The sequence below is a fragment of the Martes martes genome, assembly GCF_963455335.1.
Source record: "Martes martes genome assembly, chromosome: 4".
Lineage (NCBI taxonomy): Eukaryota > Metazoa > Chordata > Mammalia > Carnivora > Mustelidae > Martes > Martes martes.
The window spans coordinates 35,072,741-35,087,965 of record NC_137891.1 but is presented as its reverse complement, the minus strand read 5'-3'; the positions used below and the strand labels follow the sequence as shown (position 1 = coordinate 35,087,965).

The 15,225-nt window shown below is 36.4% G+C and overlaps 1 protein-coding gene across 2 annotated transcripts in view; it reads right to left on the bottom strand.

Moving 5' to 3' along the window:
• Positions 1 to 342: 342 nt before the first annotated feature.
• Positions 343 to 15,225, bottom strand: part of RRM2B (ribonucleotide reductase regulatory TP53 inducible subunit M2B) — a 36,746-nt gene continuing 21,863 nt past the window's right edge. For both annotated transcript variants that reach the window (XM_080800771.1, XM_080800772.1), the window contains exons 7-9: positions 12,468 to 12,572; positions 10,297 to 10,410; positions 343 to 3,114 (exon numbers count right to left, since the gene is read on the bottom strand). In XM_080800771.1, the coding sequence (XP_080656897.1) occupies positions 2,962 to 3,114; positions 10,297 to 10,410; positions 12,468 to 12,572 (372 nt within the window). In that variant the 3' untranslated portion in view covers positions 343 to 2,961. The remainder of the gene's footprint in view (positions 3,115 to 10,296; positions 10,411 to 12,467; positions 12,573 to 15,225) is intronic.

Sequence of the window (15,225 nt, the reverse complement as noted above, 5' to 3'; positions counted from 1 at the left end):
AAGTGTATTTTCTCTTCCTTACAACTTTCTTAGTAACATTTTATCCTCTCTAGCTAACTTTATTGTAGAATACAGTATATCATACATATTACACACAAAATACATGTTAATTGACTGTGTTATTGGTAAGGCCTCTGCTCAACAGGAGGCTATTAGTTAAGTTTGGGGGGAATCAAAGGCTACATGTAGATTTTCAACTGTGAGGGGGGGATTGGCGCCCCTAATTCCCATGTTGTTCAAGGGTCAACTGTAATCACTTTTTTATGAATAAAAAACAAAATGACAAAAAGCAGCAGAAAAATCTGATGTTCCAAAATGAGACAATGAAGACAGGACTCGAGTAAGCTTGTATGTAAAAATAATTGTTTATTACTGTATGTAACTGAACAGCAGAACAGACTTATCTGAAAGCACTGGGTCTGTCTTCCAAAGTTTTTCCGAGTCATGATTCTACATACTACAATGAAATATGTTTAATAACTGCAATCTGTCATGAACTACAGTTTTTATATTCCTAAATAATGAACTTGACTACTGTAACCATGATCTAAATAATGTGCTATTTAAAAAAGAAGTTGTAAACATACTCTGAATTTTTTTCTTTACTTGCAAGATAATATTAAAAAGAGATTCCACAATTGCTTCATTCCTTAAGAACTAAGAACCAAAGTACTAAACATAATAAATAAATATGCAACCTGGAGGCCTGGAAAAGGATCTAGAACACCGAATATAATAAACCAGTGTATTAAAAATCCAGTATTTCAGTAATAAAACTTCTTCATCTTGATAGAATTAGGTTTATTGCTACTATAAATTAGCTTCATATTAAGGCACCTGCCATTACCTATGAGAAAGATCTGGATTCAAAACAAAGGCAATATGCACTGAAAATGTTTTTCTTTCATTCTGATATGATTGCAGATATTGTCCGTTTTAAATGTTCAGTGTTCAGTATAGTAGTAGGCACATCTTTGAACACGCTATCTGAATATAGTTAAATAATTTATATAACACCTTAGTAAAGTACACGATACTTGAATGAGGAAACAGACAAAATCACATGAAGACGGATGTAAGGGACTAAACACAAAAAAGATGATAATCTCTAAGAAAAAAGAAGTCTACCGTAGGGACAGTTATATGAGCAGATCTTGGCCAAGTCATTCAACTTCTCTGAGCCTCACTCTCTCCCACTAGTAAAATGTCAATACTAGCTGCTCTTCAAGCTCCCAAGGCTGTTGTGAGATCCCCTGAGAGGACGTAAAAACAGCTGACCAACTCTGCAACACAGAACAAACTGAAAAACTGAACAAATACATGGCATTGTCATAGGCGGAAATATGTCAAGTTTCTGACCTCTCCCTAACGAAGTTATGACCCGCTCCTCTTGCACCTGCTCGAGAACTCCCAGTTTTACAAAGTCAGTTAGATCACTGCGGAATAAATGAAGCAAACATTTAGGCAAAGTGAAAATCTCTAAATTCCAGGTTGCAGAGTTTTATAAAAATTTGCTGTAAGTGGAGAACCACACTGTTCTGGGGGCCCAGGCTACTTCTTGATTCTTCCTAATGATAATGAGGGGTTCCTGGCCTCTCCTCACTCAGCGTCTGCAGAGACCTTTGTCTCCCTTGCCATCTGCTGCTGTGCAGGAGGCATAGTTCCATTATTTGGGCTATACCTTGTAACAGCACAAAAGAGTTTAAAGAGTATTAAAGAAGCACAGCTCAGGTCAGTCTCAGGTGCATTACTCAGCTTGGAACAAATACAAATGGGTCAGTAATCCCCACCAGCTCTCCTGAACTCAGTCCCCAATTCCTTCCTCTAAGTGTAAAATGGTTCAAGGCCAACTTTTTCCAAGCTATGTTCTGAGAAACACCAGTTGGATGAGATGTTAACAGGTGAAAAATTTCTATTTGTATTTGTATTAAGAAAGTCCGGGGGCGGGGGGAGGAATAAGCTTATGTACTTAGAATTTCTCTATCCTTGATGTACTGACTATATGTTCTAAAGAGGAAGGGAAGATAAACATTTCCCAGATTCATTTGACCACAGAATCCCTTTTCTTTCCCCTCAAAATATCTAGAGGGGCTAACAGCTCTTAGAATACTCTTTGGGAAATGCTATTCTAGCTAATTCACCTGGGCTTTAAACATTTCAGGACTATGTCTGGCAATAGTGATCATTTCGACTTCCAAAGGAGGAGAATCATTTTACTTACAAGGTCAACTGCCAGGATAACCTCCTGAATTCCACTTCCTAAGTATCCTGCCCAAAGGAACTAAGAACTAAATTTCCTTTACCACATGCTGAGGAATCCAAAGAAGTTATTCTCAAGTTAATGAGAATTATAATCTCTTAAATGAAATCCTTGTATTCTCCCTCAAACATTGTTTCAAACAAAGATTTAATCTAGATCTTAAGACCCAGAATCACAATTAGTTGGAGGACAGGGGAGCATTTTATCACAACATCACCATAATTAACACTATTAGTAAGTCATAATAGTAATAGTGGTGGTGGTAATATTGGCTAAGCATTTATTTTGTGGCTTAATCCTCATATCCATGTGATATATTTAGGACCTACTATTACATTCACTTTAAAGATACATACACTGAGATTTAGAGAGATTAACTGACTTACCAAGAATCACACAAGTAGTAAGGGCAGAATGTCGAACTCGTATCTGACCCCTCACTTCTTGCTCTTAACCCCCACATAGTACCATCTTATATTTTAGTGACACAACAAAAGCATTTAAGTCACAAGCTGGTTGTTCAACAAGAAAATTAGAGCGTATTTATATAAATCCAACTTGATTTGAAGTTCGGTTTTAGATTTCCTCTTGAACAAACTTCTATTCCCTAAAGGAGGTACTTTAAGTTTGGTGGGGTTTTCTTTAAACAAAGAAAAACAGACTGCTATCTACCAGTGATAGGTTTATACATGGGAAGGGTTTTAAAAATCTGCATCCAAGGTGAAGACGTTATCTGTGGTTTCTGCCATGACTGCAAAACGTTGATACTCTGCCACTCGTTTCTCAAAGAAATTTGTTTTCCCTTCCAAAGAAATGTTTTCCATAAAATCAAAGGGATTTTCTGCCTGAAAAACCTAAAAAGAAAAGACATGTTATTAGACATTCTAAAGAAGCCAAATCACGGGGCACCTGGGTGGCTCAGTAGGTTAAAGCCTCTGCTTTCGGCTCGGGTCGTGATCTCAGGGTCCTGGGATCGAGCCCCGGGTCGGGCTCTCTGCTCGATGGGGAGCCTGCTTCCTCCTCTCTCTCTGCCTGCCTCTCTGCCTGCCTCTCTGCCTACTTGTGATCTCTGTCTGTCAAATAAATAAAGTCTTAAAAAAAAAAAAAAAGAAGCCAAATCATATCCACAAGACAAACAGATAACTAACATGCTCAGGTCTCCTAACACCTATCTAGTCACCTGTAGGATCCATGATTCCAGAAGGTCCTAGAGGCACTCAAGGCTGATTAATTGTAACACAATTGAGATCACCTACTAACTTTAAGAAACTACACTAGCATCTCTTTAAGAAGTAGGAAGAAGACATTTATTACTGCAGAAATGAAAGATTTAATACCAATCAAACTAAAATGCTTTTGCAGCTTGAAAGATCCAATACACCATAGACATTAGAGGCCTTTTCACAGGTATAACCATTAGGTGGTCACATAGACATGATACTACAAAAGATTGAATTACCAAAAATGTACTGTGAACCTTAGCATGTTTCTTAGTTTATAACATAATTAACCCATTGATGTCAAGGAACCGTGATGAGAAAAGAGAATAAATGCTATCCATAGATTTCTCCAAACAAAAAGTGAAATATATGTGTTGTTTTAGGTTTTATTTATTTATTTGACAGAGATCACAAGTAGGCAGAGAGGCAGGCAGAGAGGAAGGGAAGCAGGCTCCCCGCTGAGCAGAGAGCCCCATGCAGGGCTCGAACCCAGAACCCTGGGATCATGCATGACCTGAGCCGAAGGCAGAGGCTTTAACCCACTGAGCCACCCAGGCACCCCAAAAAGTGGAATATATGTTAACAAGAAGCTTTTCCACTACTTCTAAATTCAGGAAGCAGACTTGGCGTCACAGCTTGATGAAAAACCATGAAACATTTCAATGATCCGTGAGGGACAATAAAATAGGATTTTTTTTTTTTTTAAAGATTTTATTTATTTATTTGTCAGAGAGTGAGCACAGGCAGACAGAGAGGCAGGCAGAGGCAGAGGGAGAAGCAGGCTCCCTGCTGAGCAAGGAGCCCGATGTGGGACTCCATCCCAGGACCCTGGGATCATGACCTGAGCCGAAGGCAGCCGCCCAACCAACTGAGCCACCCAGGTGTCCCTAAAATAGGATTTTTAAATTTAGGAGTATTCCAGCAGGGATTATGGACACCACAGATAAGAATATATTCAAATAACCCAATTAAAAATGGGTAAAGGGTCTGAATTGACAAACAGATATTTCTCTAAAGAAGGTATGCAAAAGCCAAGAAACACATGGAAAGATGCTCAAAATCATTAGTCATTAGTGAGAATGTGAATCAAGACTGCAATGTGATGCTACTTCACACCCACTAGGACGGCTATAACAAAAAAGATGCATCAGAGGTGTTGGTGAAGATGCGCAGAAACAAGCCCTCATACACTACTGGATGTAAAATGGTGCAGTTGCTTTGAAAACCAGTTTGGCAGTTCCTCTTAATAATCAAAAACAGTTACCACAGGACGTAGCAATTTCACTTGTAGTTACATATCCCGGAGAAATGAAAACACTGTCCACACAAACACTTACAAGTGAATGTTCCTATTTGCATTATCCTTAATGGCCAAAACTACTGAAATGTTCATCAATAAATGGATAAATAAAATTTGGTTTAGAGTAGTATTTGGCTGATGGCTAATGGGTACAGTTTCTTCGTGGGGTGCTAAAAATACTCTGAAACAGATTGTTGTGACAGTTGTACAACTCTGTGAATATACTAAAAACCACTGAACTATACTATACAGGAAATTGCATGCTCTGTGACTTTTAATGAAGCTTAATAAAAATCTTAGTATCTTAATAAAATATTACATATACATATATATATATATACATACATATATTTTTTTTTCAACAAAAGATCAAATGTTGTGTGTGGCTGAGTCACAGAATTCAATGACATTGCCTGTCAGAAATAATGTGCTAAGAGGGAGTGAAAATTTGAACTAGCAGGATATAGTAAAAAAAGCACTGAACCAATAGTTATAGATTTACTGCATTTTAAAACTGGAGCCTTCCAAAAAACCTGATTTAAATCATCTATGGCAGGGCGCCTGGGTGGCTCAGTCATTTAGTGTCTGCCTTTGGCTCAGGTCATGATCCCAAGGTCCTGGGCTTGAGCCCCACATCAGCAGGAAGCCTGCTTCTCCCTCTCCCACTCCTCCTGCTTGTGTTCCCTCTCTCGCTATCTCTCTGTCAAATAAATAAATAAAATCTTTTAAAAAATTTATTTAAAAAATAAATCACCCATGGCATGGACAAGGTAGCTAAGACTAAGTTAATTAAGTGCATGTATTTTTCACATAACTTGAATCATCCTAAAAATTGTATGGAACCACAAAAGGCCCTGAATAGCTAAAGCAATCTTGAGAAAGAAAAGCAAAGCTGGAAGTATCACAATCTCAGATTTTAAGATATACTAGAAAGCTTTGGTAATCAAAACAATACGGTACTGGCACAAAAAATAGATAATTTGATCAATAGTACAGGAAAGAGTCAAGAAATTAACCCATGTTTATATGCTCAATTAATCTGCGACAAAGGAGGTAAGGATATATAATGAGGAAAAGATAGTCTTTTCAATAAATAGTGCTGGGAAAACTGGACAGCTGCATGCAATAGAACGAAACTGAACTACTTTCCTTCACCAAACACAAAAATGAACTCAAAATGGAAGAAAGATCTAAATGTGAGACCTGAAACCATAAAACTCCTTAAAAAAAAAAAAAGGGCAGTAATGTCTTGGAATTTGGCTTTAGCCACCATATATATATTTCCTTAGGCAAGAGAAACAAAAGCAAAAATAAACTATTAAGACTACAGCAAAGGAGACCATCAATAAAACAAAAAGGCAACCTACAGAATGGGAGAAAACATTTGTAAATATTTTATATATTTGATGTATCCAGTAAAGGGTTAATATCCAAAACATCTAAAGAATGTACACAACACCCAAACAACAAATCATCTGATTTTAAAAATCACCAGAGGGGGGATAAATGGGCAGAGAAGCGAGACACTTTTCCAAAAAAGATATCAGATGGCCAACCAACACTTGAAAAAATGCTCAACATCACTCACTAGTCATCAAGGAAATGCAAAAACAATACCACAATGAGATATCACCTCACACCTGTCACAGTATTTAGTACCAAAAAGATCAGAAATAGGGGACCTGCGTGGCTCAGTTGGTTAAGCACCTGCCTTTGGCTCAGGTCATAATTCCAGGGTCCTGGGATGGAGCCCCATATCAGGCTCCCTGCTCAGTTGGGAGGCTGCTTCTCCTTCTCCCTCTGTCCCTCCTCAGGGCACCCCCAACCCCTGCTCATGCTCTCTCTCTCTCTCTCTCTCTCTCTAATAACTAAATAAAAACGTTTTTTAAAAAAAGACAAGAAATAACAAGCATTGGTGTGGATGTGGAGAAAAGGGAAACTCTCAGGCATTGTAGCTGGAGAATGTAAACTGTTGCAGCCACTGGTGAAAACCATATGGAGGTTCCTCGAAAACTTAAAAACAGAAATACCATATGATCCAGTAATTCCACTACAGAGTATTTACCCAAAGGAAACAAAAACACAAATCTGAAAAGATATATGCATCCCTCCGTTTACTGCAGCATTATTTACAACAGTAGTAGATGTGTGAATATATCCCAAGGGTCTATCAACAGAAGAATGGATAAGGAAGACAATATGTACGTGTACACACACACACACGCGCGCACGCGCGCGCACACACACACACACACACACATATTACTCAGCATAAAAATGAATGAGATCCGGGCTCCTGGGTGGCTCAGTTGGTTAAGTGTCTGCCTTCAGCTCAGGTTATGATTCCCAGGTCCAGGGATCGAGTCCGGCCCTTGGGGCTCCCTGCTCAGTGCAGAATCGGCTCCTTCCTCTCCCTCTGCCCTCCCCACCCCCATTCCCGATCTCTTCCTCATGCTCTCTCTCAAATAAATAAAATCTTTAAAAAAAAAAAAATGAATGAGATCCTGCCATCTGTGACAACATGGATGGACCTAAAGGGAATTACCATAAGTGGAATAAGTCAGAGAAAGAGAAATACCATATGATTTCATTCCTATGTGGAATCTAAGAAAAACAAAACATATAAACAAGCAAACAAAAAACCAGAAACAGACTCATAAATACAGAGAACAAACTGGTGACTGCCAGAGAGGGGGAGCAGGGAGGATGGGTGAAATATGTGAAGGGAATTAAAGGTACAAATTTTCAGTTATAAAATAAGTCAGTCCTGGAGATGAAAAGTACAACATAGGGAATATAGTCAATACTATTGTAATAACACTGTATGGTGACGAGTGGTAACCACACTTATCATGGGGAGCACTGGGTAATGTACGGAACCGTCAGTCAGTTGCACACCTGAAACTAATATCACACTGTATGTCAACTACATTTCTATAATACCAAAAAATAAATTAAGTGGCTTGTTTTGACCCACTGAAGCACTCAAAACATTTGTTGACTAATCCCAAACCAAAAGAGAAGTTGAAAACATTAAATGGCTACTTAGAATTCTGTATAAATGACAACCATTTGTTAATTTAAGTAATCTCTTATTTTGCTAAAAACTGTCATTATAGGAACAGTTCTTTTTCTAGTTTCTTGAATTCAAAGTGTCGTTCATGTATTTTAAACTGTCTTGTCTTCTTAGTCTACACATTCAAGGCTATCACTTTTCCTTTTAGGATCTATTTGGGTACATTCTACAAGTTTTGATATATAGTAACCCTATCATCATTTAGTTCACATTTTCTATTACTTTATATTTTCATTTTAATCTCATTTTAAAGGACAGCTTCTTAATTTCTAAGTAGACAGAATTTTTTGGCAATCTTTCATTGTTAATTTCTACTTTTACTGCATTAAAATCTAAAAGGTCTATATAATTTCTGCTTTTTGGGATTTACTGAGTTTTGTTGAAGGCCTGTGGAAAAACGATGTTTCATACTACGTTTAGGTTTTCTTCTGTAGGCGGGATATTTTATAGATCTACAGTGAGCCAGTTCCCAAAGGGAAAATTAGACCCAGGAGTCCACAGTTTTCTAAAAAGCAGGAGAACATGGATGTAAAAGTGTGAGGATATGGTGGTCAGTTAAAGCACACTGAGTTCTCTTTAAGGCTCAAGTGAGGAAATTAATTTTCCTGTAACAAAAATATTGGTATTACTTAGGAACAAATACAATTTTTAAAAATACATAGTTTATAAATTTAAGAGATCATATTAATGCAATTATAATCTTGACTTCTCCATTCATTATCAGTCAACACAGAATTTTATAACTAAAATAATAAACTATAGTTCATCTTACAAAAACCTTTGCCTTATCATGCTCTTTCATGATGGTATTTCTGTGGTTACCAGAATATAAATGCATTACTGAGAAAGGTAATGATTACTCTAGCATCATGGATTTCATAACGCTTCTCATTAAATACAATGTAAACTCACATTTCCATGGTAAGAAGTTAAAACCTCTAATTTCTAATTACCATCATATATAGTACATAGTCAAGATCTATGAATGTTCCAATTACGGTGAAGACAACATGACCACCTAGTATGCATTTACTGTATGTCTGATACTATTCGAAGTGCTTTAAGTATACCAACTCATCAACAATCTTTTGTGGTAAGTATTATTATTTCATTTCCCTTTCATGGATGAAGAGGTGGGGATAAGAGGTTAAGCAACTTGCTTGAGGTCCTATAGCTAGAAAGTGGCAGAACCAGGATTGGAACCCAGGTAGACTGGCTGCAGCCTCCATCTGCTATGTGAGAAGGATACCTCTTTATGATATTCAGGTATATCATCTCTGATAAACAAAATGAAAAATAAGTTTTAAGACAACTGACTTCAAAGGGTCAAATTATGACAGTTAATGCCTTCCTAATAACTACTCATATTTAAAGTTCAGGGGCGTCTGGGTAGCTCAGTTGGTTAAGTATCTGACCCTTAGTTTCAGCTCAGGTTGTGATCTCAGGGTGGTGAGATGGAGCCTGTGTGGTGCTCTGCTCTCGGCTTAGAGTCTGCTTAAGATTCTTTCCCTCCCCCTCTGCCCCTCCCCACCAAGCTCGCTCGCTAGCTCTCTCTCTCTCTCAAATAAATAAATCTTTTTAAAAATAAAAAAAAAAGTATTAATTTCTGATGAACTAATCTCACTAAACAAATAAAAGGTAAATAGGCTTTAAAAGAAATACAAATGTGGGGCTCCTGGACGGCTTAGTCGCTTAAGAAGCAGATTCTTGGGGCGCCTGGGTGGCTCAGTGGGTTAAAGCCTCTGCCTTCGGCTCAGGTCATGATCCCAGGGTCCTGGGATGGAGCCCCACATCGGGCTCTCTGCTCAGCAGGGAGCTTGCTTCCTCCTTTTTCTCTCTCTGCCTGCCCCTCTGCCTACTTCTGATCTCTGTCAAATAAATAAATACAATCTTTAAAAAAGAAAAAGAAGCAGACTCTTGACTTCAGCTCAGGTCGTGCTCTCAGGGTCCTGGGACTGAGCCCCATGTGGCCTCCATGCTCAATGGGGAGTCTGCTTGGGGATTCTCTCTCTCTCTCCCTTTTCCTCTGCCCTTTCCTGCAGTTGAGCTCTCTCTCCCACTCCCTAAAATAAATAAATAAATATTTTAAAAAATATTAACATAAAAATTACAATATCGATCCATGGGGATTTATGAGGGTAAACATATATACACATAATAAATCCGATTTACTTAAAGATAATCCTATTAAATACCTACAATTATTATAAGTAATTTATTGAGCTCAATTAATAAGATTTATCAGCCTCCTACTTCTGTTATGAATTCTAAGTTCCAAAGGATTTCGCAAGACCAATTTGTTTATGCAAAACAGGGCTTGTCACACACATTTTAAAAGTAGACAGGTATGTTACAAATGCTTTCAATAAAATATAGTATTTTAGTGGTCTTACTTGGTATAACATTTTAGCTTATATTAATATATTTTTAAATACCTTACCTTTGAGAATCCAAGTTCCACAAGTAATCTGTCAGCTACAAACTCAATATACTGTTTCATCAAAACACAATTCATTCCAATGAGGCCAACTGGTAGGGCTTCTGTTAAAAACTCCTAAGATATTAACAAAAACAGAATAAAATACAGAGATAGAACAATAAATACATATTTTCCAAATAAAAATAGGGTTTTCATTTTTTAATCATCTAAGTCCCTGAGGAAAGTATACTAGGGTAGATTCTTTCAACATGGCAACGTTTATTTGTTTAAAAATGCTTGGGGTATTACTATTCACAGTATTTCATATTCTCAAATAGCCTAAGTAAATTGAAACTATCAAATTACTGATATTTTACAGGGTAGCATTATAGGACCTTAATTCATAGGCTTTCTCCTTGAAAAAATGAGGTATTTTGTTCTGAAATATCTGGAAAAAGATTCACCAAAGATGATCACTGTTGGGTACATGGTTATGGAAGGGAATTGGGAAAGATAGAAACACTTAGCAAAGAAAATGAGAAAAAGGGGCGCCTGGGTGGCTCAGTGGGTTAAAGCCTCTGCCTTCGGCTCAGGTCATGATCTCAGGGTCCTGGGATCGAGCCCCGCATCGGGCTCTCTGCTCCGCAGGGAGCCTGCTTCCCCCTCTCTCTCTGCCTGCCTCTCTGCCTACTTGTGATCTCTGTCTGTCAAATAAATAAAATATTAAAAAAAAAAAACAACTCATCAGAGACTACAGTCTCTGTGATGATAAGTAAATTAATACCTAAAGCAAAAGAAAGGCTTATGATAATGCTGACTTAAAAAAAAAAAAAAGAGAAAAAAATAAAAATGGATGTGGGGGTTAGGAGATAAATTGAACTCCAACTATATTGAAAGACAGTGGTTAAATGTTAATAGGGGAAAAATAAACACATTAGGGTGCCTGGGTGGCTTAATCAGTCAAGCATCTGCCTTCAACTCAGGTCATGATCCTAGGATCCTGGGATCAAGTCCCAAATCGAGTCCCGCATCAGGCTCCCTCCTCATTGGGGAGTCTGCTTCTCCCACTGTCCCACTTCCCCATCTGTGTGCTCTCTCTTACTTTCTTTCAAAAATTAATAAATAAAATCTTTTTAAAAATTAAAAAAAAATTAAGCATTTGAATTTAATTCTCAAAATGATTAAAAATACCAAAAATGCATTTCATGCTTTTTCTCCTTCCCAATGTGAAAACCACAGCTATTGAACTATACAGTATTTTTTTTTAGGAGTTTAAAAATTTTATTTTACTAAATAAGGCAAGCAACGTAAGACAATTATCATATGGTTTCATTCATACGTGGAACATAAGGAATAGCATGGAGGACCACAGGGGAAGGGAGGGAAAACTGGGATGAAGTCAGAGAGGGAGACAAACCATGAGAGACTCTGGACTCCAGGAAACAAACTGAGGGTTATAAGGGAGGGGGGTGGGGGGGATGAGCTAACTGGGTGATGGATATTAAGGAGGACATGTTTGTGATGAGCACTGGGTGCTGTACACAACTAAGGAATTGTTGAACACTATATCAAAAACTAACAATGTGCTGTATGGTGGCTAACCGAACATAATAAAAAATTTTTAAAATTTATTTTACTTTTAAACTAGTTCTTTCAAATGATATATATATATAAAAAAATCCTAAGTGGAACATCTACATCTTTGTAGTTAGAGATTTTTACATTCTATTTATTAAGTTTTACTATTCACTAATTCATTGATTTACTAATTCTATAAACATTTAGTGAATACTTCAAGCTAGATACCATGCTCAGTTTTGAAAATACAAAACAAACAAGAAACTGTCATTACCCTTTAGTAGCTGAAAATCTTAAAAAAAAAAAAAATTAAAGCTAAAATAATTCAAAAAGTTTGCTATGACATAGAATGTGACAGATCAATGAGACAGAAAAAAACAGTTCCAAAACAGATTTTAGTATACATAAAAGCTTAACATATAACATTTACTTACAAACCAAATTATAAACTGACATGATAATTGCAGTGCATCATCAGTTGGTACTGTCAGGTTGAAAATTACTGATATTTGCTTTGACCTACAAGTGGCAATTTCCTGAGTCAATCCAATATAATAATGGTACAAACATCAGAGAAAAAGAGATGTGCTAATCATACAAGCTTCCTTGTTTACCTGTTCAATTTCAACAGCATTAACAATGATCTCCCTGACCCTTTCTTCTGAAGGCTTATTTACTAAGTACTGAAACATCAGGCAAGCAAAGTCACAGTGAAGCCCCTAAAATAGAAGAAAAACACCATTGTTAAAGAATGTTTAATCACCTATTTTCACACTGTCATGTATCAGGCATCATATAAATTAGGTTCTAGGAATGCAACACGGAATTTCTGGAAGCTAGAAGAAGGATTCATAGTACCAGCAATTACTTTCCTTCAAATCTCATTAAAATGCCAATTACAATAACCTACCATGAAAATTTTTCAGTGCCAGCAAATCTTAATTCATCAATATGAAAGATGAATTAATTAACAACAACAACAACAAATCTGTAACCAAAATCATCTTGGAAAGGAAAACAAAGCAATGGCTGAAATGAAAATTCATTCATTTCTAATATCTCAAAAAAATTAAGAAATGATTGAAAACAGTAAGTGTTTAAAGTAAAGGTGAAACTTAAGGAGATGTCAAAAAGACAACATTTATATTCAATAAGAATGGCTCAAGAAAAAAACAAATTCAGTGCAATGAAAATGGAAAGAATTAAGAATGTCATCTGAAGCTGTACAAAGCAGAAATGACACTGCAGATAACCACAGAAGTAAATAAACTCATGAAATACCTTGAGAACAGAATCGTTATGCAAATGCAAGAAATGGGATAGAGCTTTAAATAATTAGAGAACAGAGCAAGGAGATCCCATGTACAATAATCAGGATTCCAAAACACAGAACAGATGGTATAAAGCTGAAAACAACAGAAGTAATTGCAAAAAGTCAAAACAAAAAAAGAAAGAGGCCAGAGACAGAGAAAGATGATGCAGTACCAAACAAAATTAAGCTAGAGATTATAAAATTAAGCAAGGCAGAGTCAGTGAACATTTCTAAACTACAAAGAAAAAGAAACAATTTTGTAAGCCACCAAAGGGCTAGGCGGATGAAGGAATGTATACCTTAAAGGATTACAAATCAGACTATGCTTGGGTTTTTCTAAATAAATCAACAAAAACCAAACGCAAATGAAAGATAAGATTCTAATCAAAGGTTGTTATTCCAAGGATTATTTTCCTATTTATCATTCCCAGAAGAAACCATCAGAAAAAACAAACAAACAAACAACTCTTTGAACAGTTAATTTTAGAAGATTTGTTAGGCAAACAATTTTCCCCAACTGGACTCAAAAGGATACTTCAAATTACCAAAGGCTGAATTTCAAATAAACTGTGAAGGCTGTTAAAGAAAGTGTTGATTAAAACTGACAGCTAGCTACCTATTACAGAGATGAGTAAATCAAAGGTAGGCACTCATATGTTAAATCAGGAAGTGAATAAAATTAATTTTGAGGTTTAGAGCAATTCCAATCAAAATCTCAACAGAATTGTTTTTAGTTAAAAGAATCTGAGACTAGAATTTAATTATTTGAACTAAAAAAAAAAAAGGATAATTAAGTAATGTGATAGAGGTGCCAGTTATCACTACAATGGCAATCATATCACAATATATAAATGTACAAAATTAACATGTCATAGATCTTTAATTTGTATGATATTATATGTCAAATGTATTTCAATTAAAAATTAATCTGGAAGATTAAATGGGCAGAATCTTACAAGAACTGTTTTAATAGGAAAGTTATGAAATCTGTCTTATTAGTTATCAAAACATAAAAAAAACTACAATAATTAAAAGTGTTTAGGAGCACCTAGGTGGCTCAGTTGGTTAAGCGTCCCACTCTCGATTTCGATTCAAGTCATGATCTCAGGGTTGTGAGATCAAGGCCCAAGTCAGGCTCTGCGCAGGGCATGGAGCCTGCTTGAGATTCTCTTTCTCCCTGTCCCTCTGCCCCTCCCCCTCAAAAAAAAAAGTGTTTTTGGCATGAAATTTGACAGGTTGATGAAAAGAAAAAAATAGCTTCCAAACAGATTTTAGTACACTTAAAACCCGTAATATACAATAAAGAAGACATCACAAGTCAATGGAGAAGGATGGATTACTTAACAAAGAGAACTAGAAAAACTGCCTGAGTGTATGAAATAAAATTAAGTTAAATTCTAACTTATCCTATACTACATTTATACCAAATTCTGTACTTAGTACTAAACAGAGCCCAACTGTATTACAGAGTAAGATGTTATAATGTCAAGAGAAAATATATGTGATTACTTAACTACTCTCTGGAAGTGGATCACATCAATTTCACGTTTTTGTATGTTACAAGAAAAAACAAAATTAAAAAGCAAAGGGCAAACTGGGAAAATATTTGCAAAAATATGACAAAAATATTTTATATTATAGTCATACAATAAATATAACAAATTCAATAAACAACACTATTGAGAGAGCCCTAGCAGTCACTATGCACTGGGAATATACACCAATAGAAATAGAGGCAAGAGACAAGAATAGGTAAATGCAGGGCGCCTGGGTGGCTCAGTCGGTTAAACGGCTGCCTCTGCCTGCTGCTCTGCCTACTTGTGCTCTCTCTCTCTCTGTCAAATAAATAAATACAGGTAAATGCAGACACAAAAAAAATGACTGTCATTATGGAAAAAAAAGTTCACTCTAAGTAGTAATCAAATAACTGCGAATAAAACCAATAATGAGGAACCATTATCCCTATCAACTGTGTCAACTATTTAAAACACAAATCCAAATTCTGGTGAGGTTATGGTAAGAAAAGACATGTGCATTATGTTGCTAGGTGGGGTTTTCTA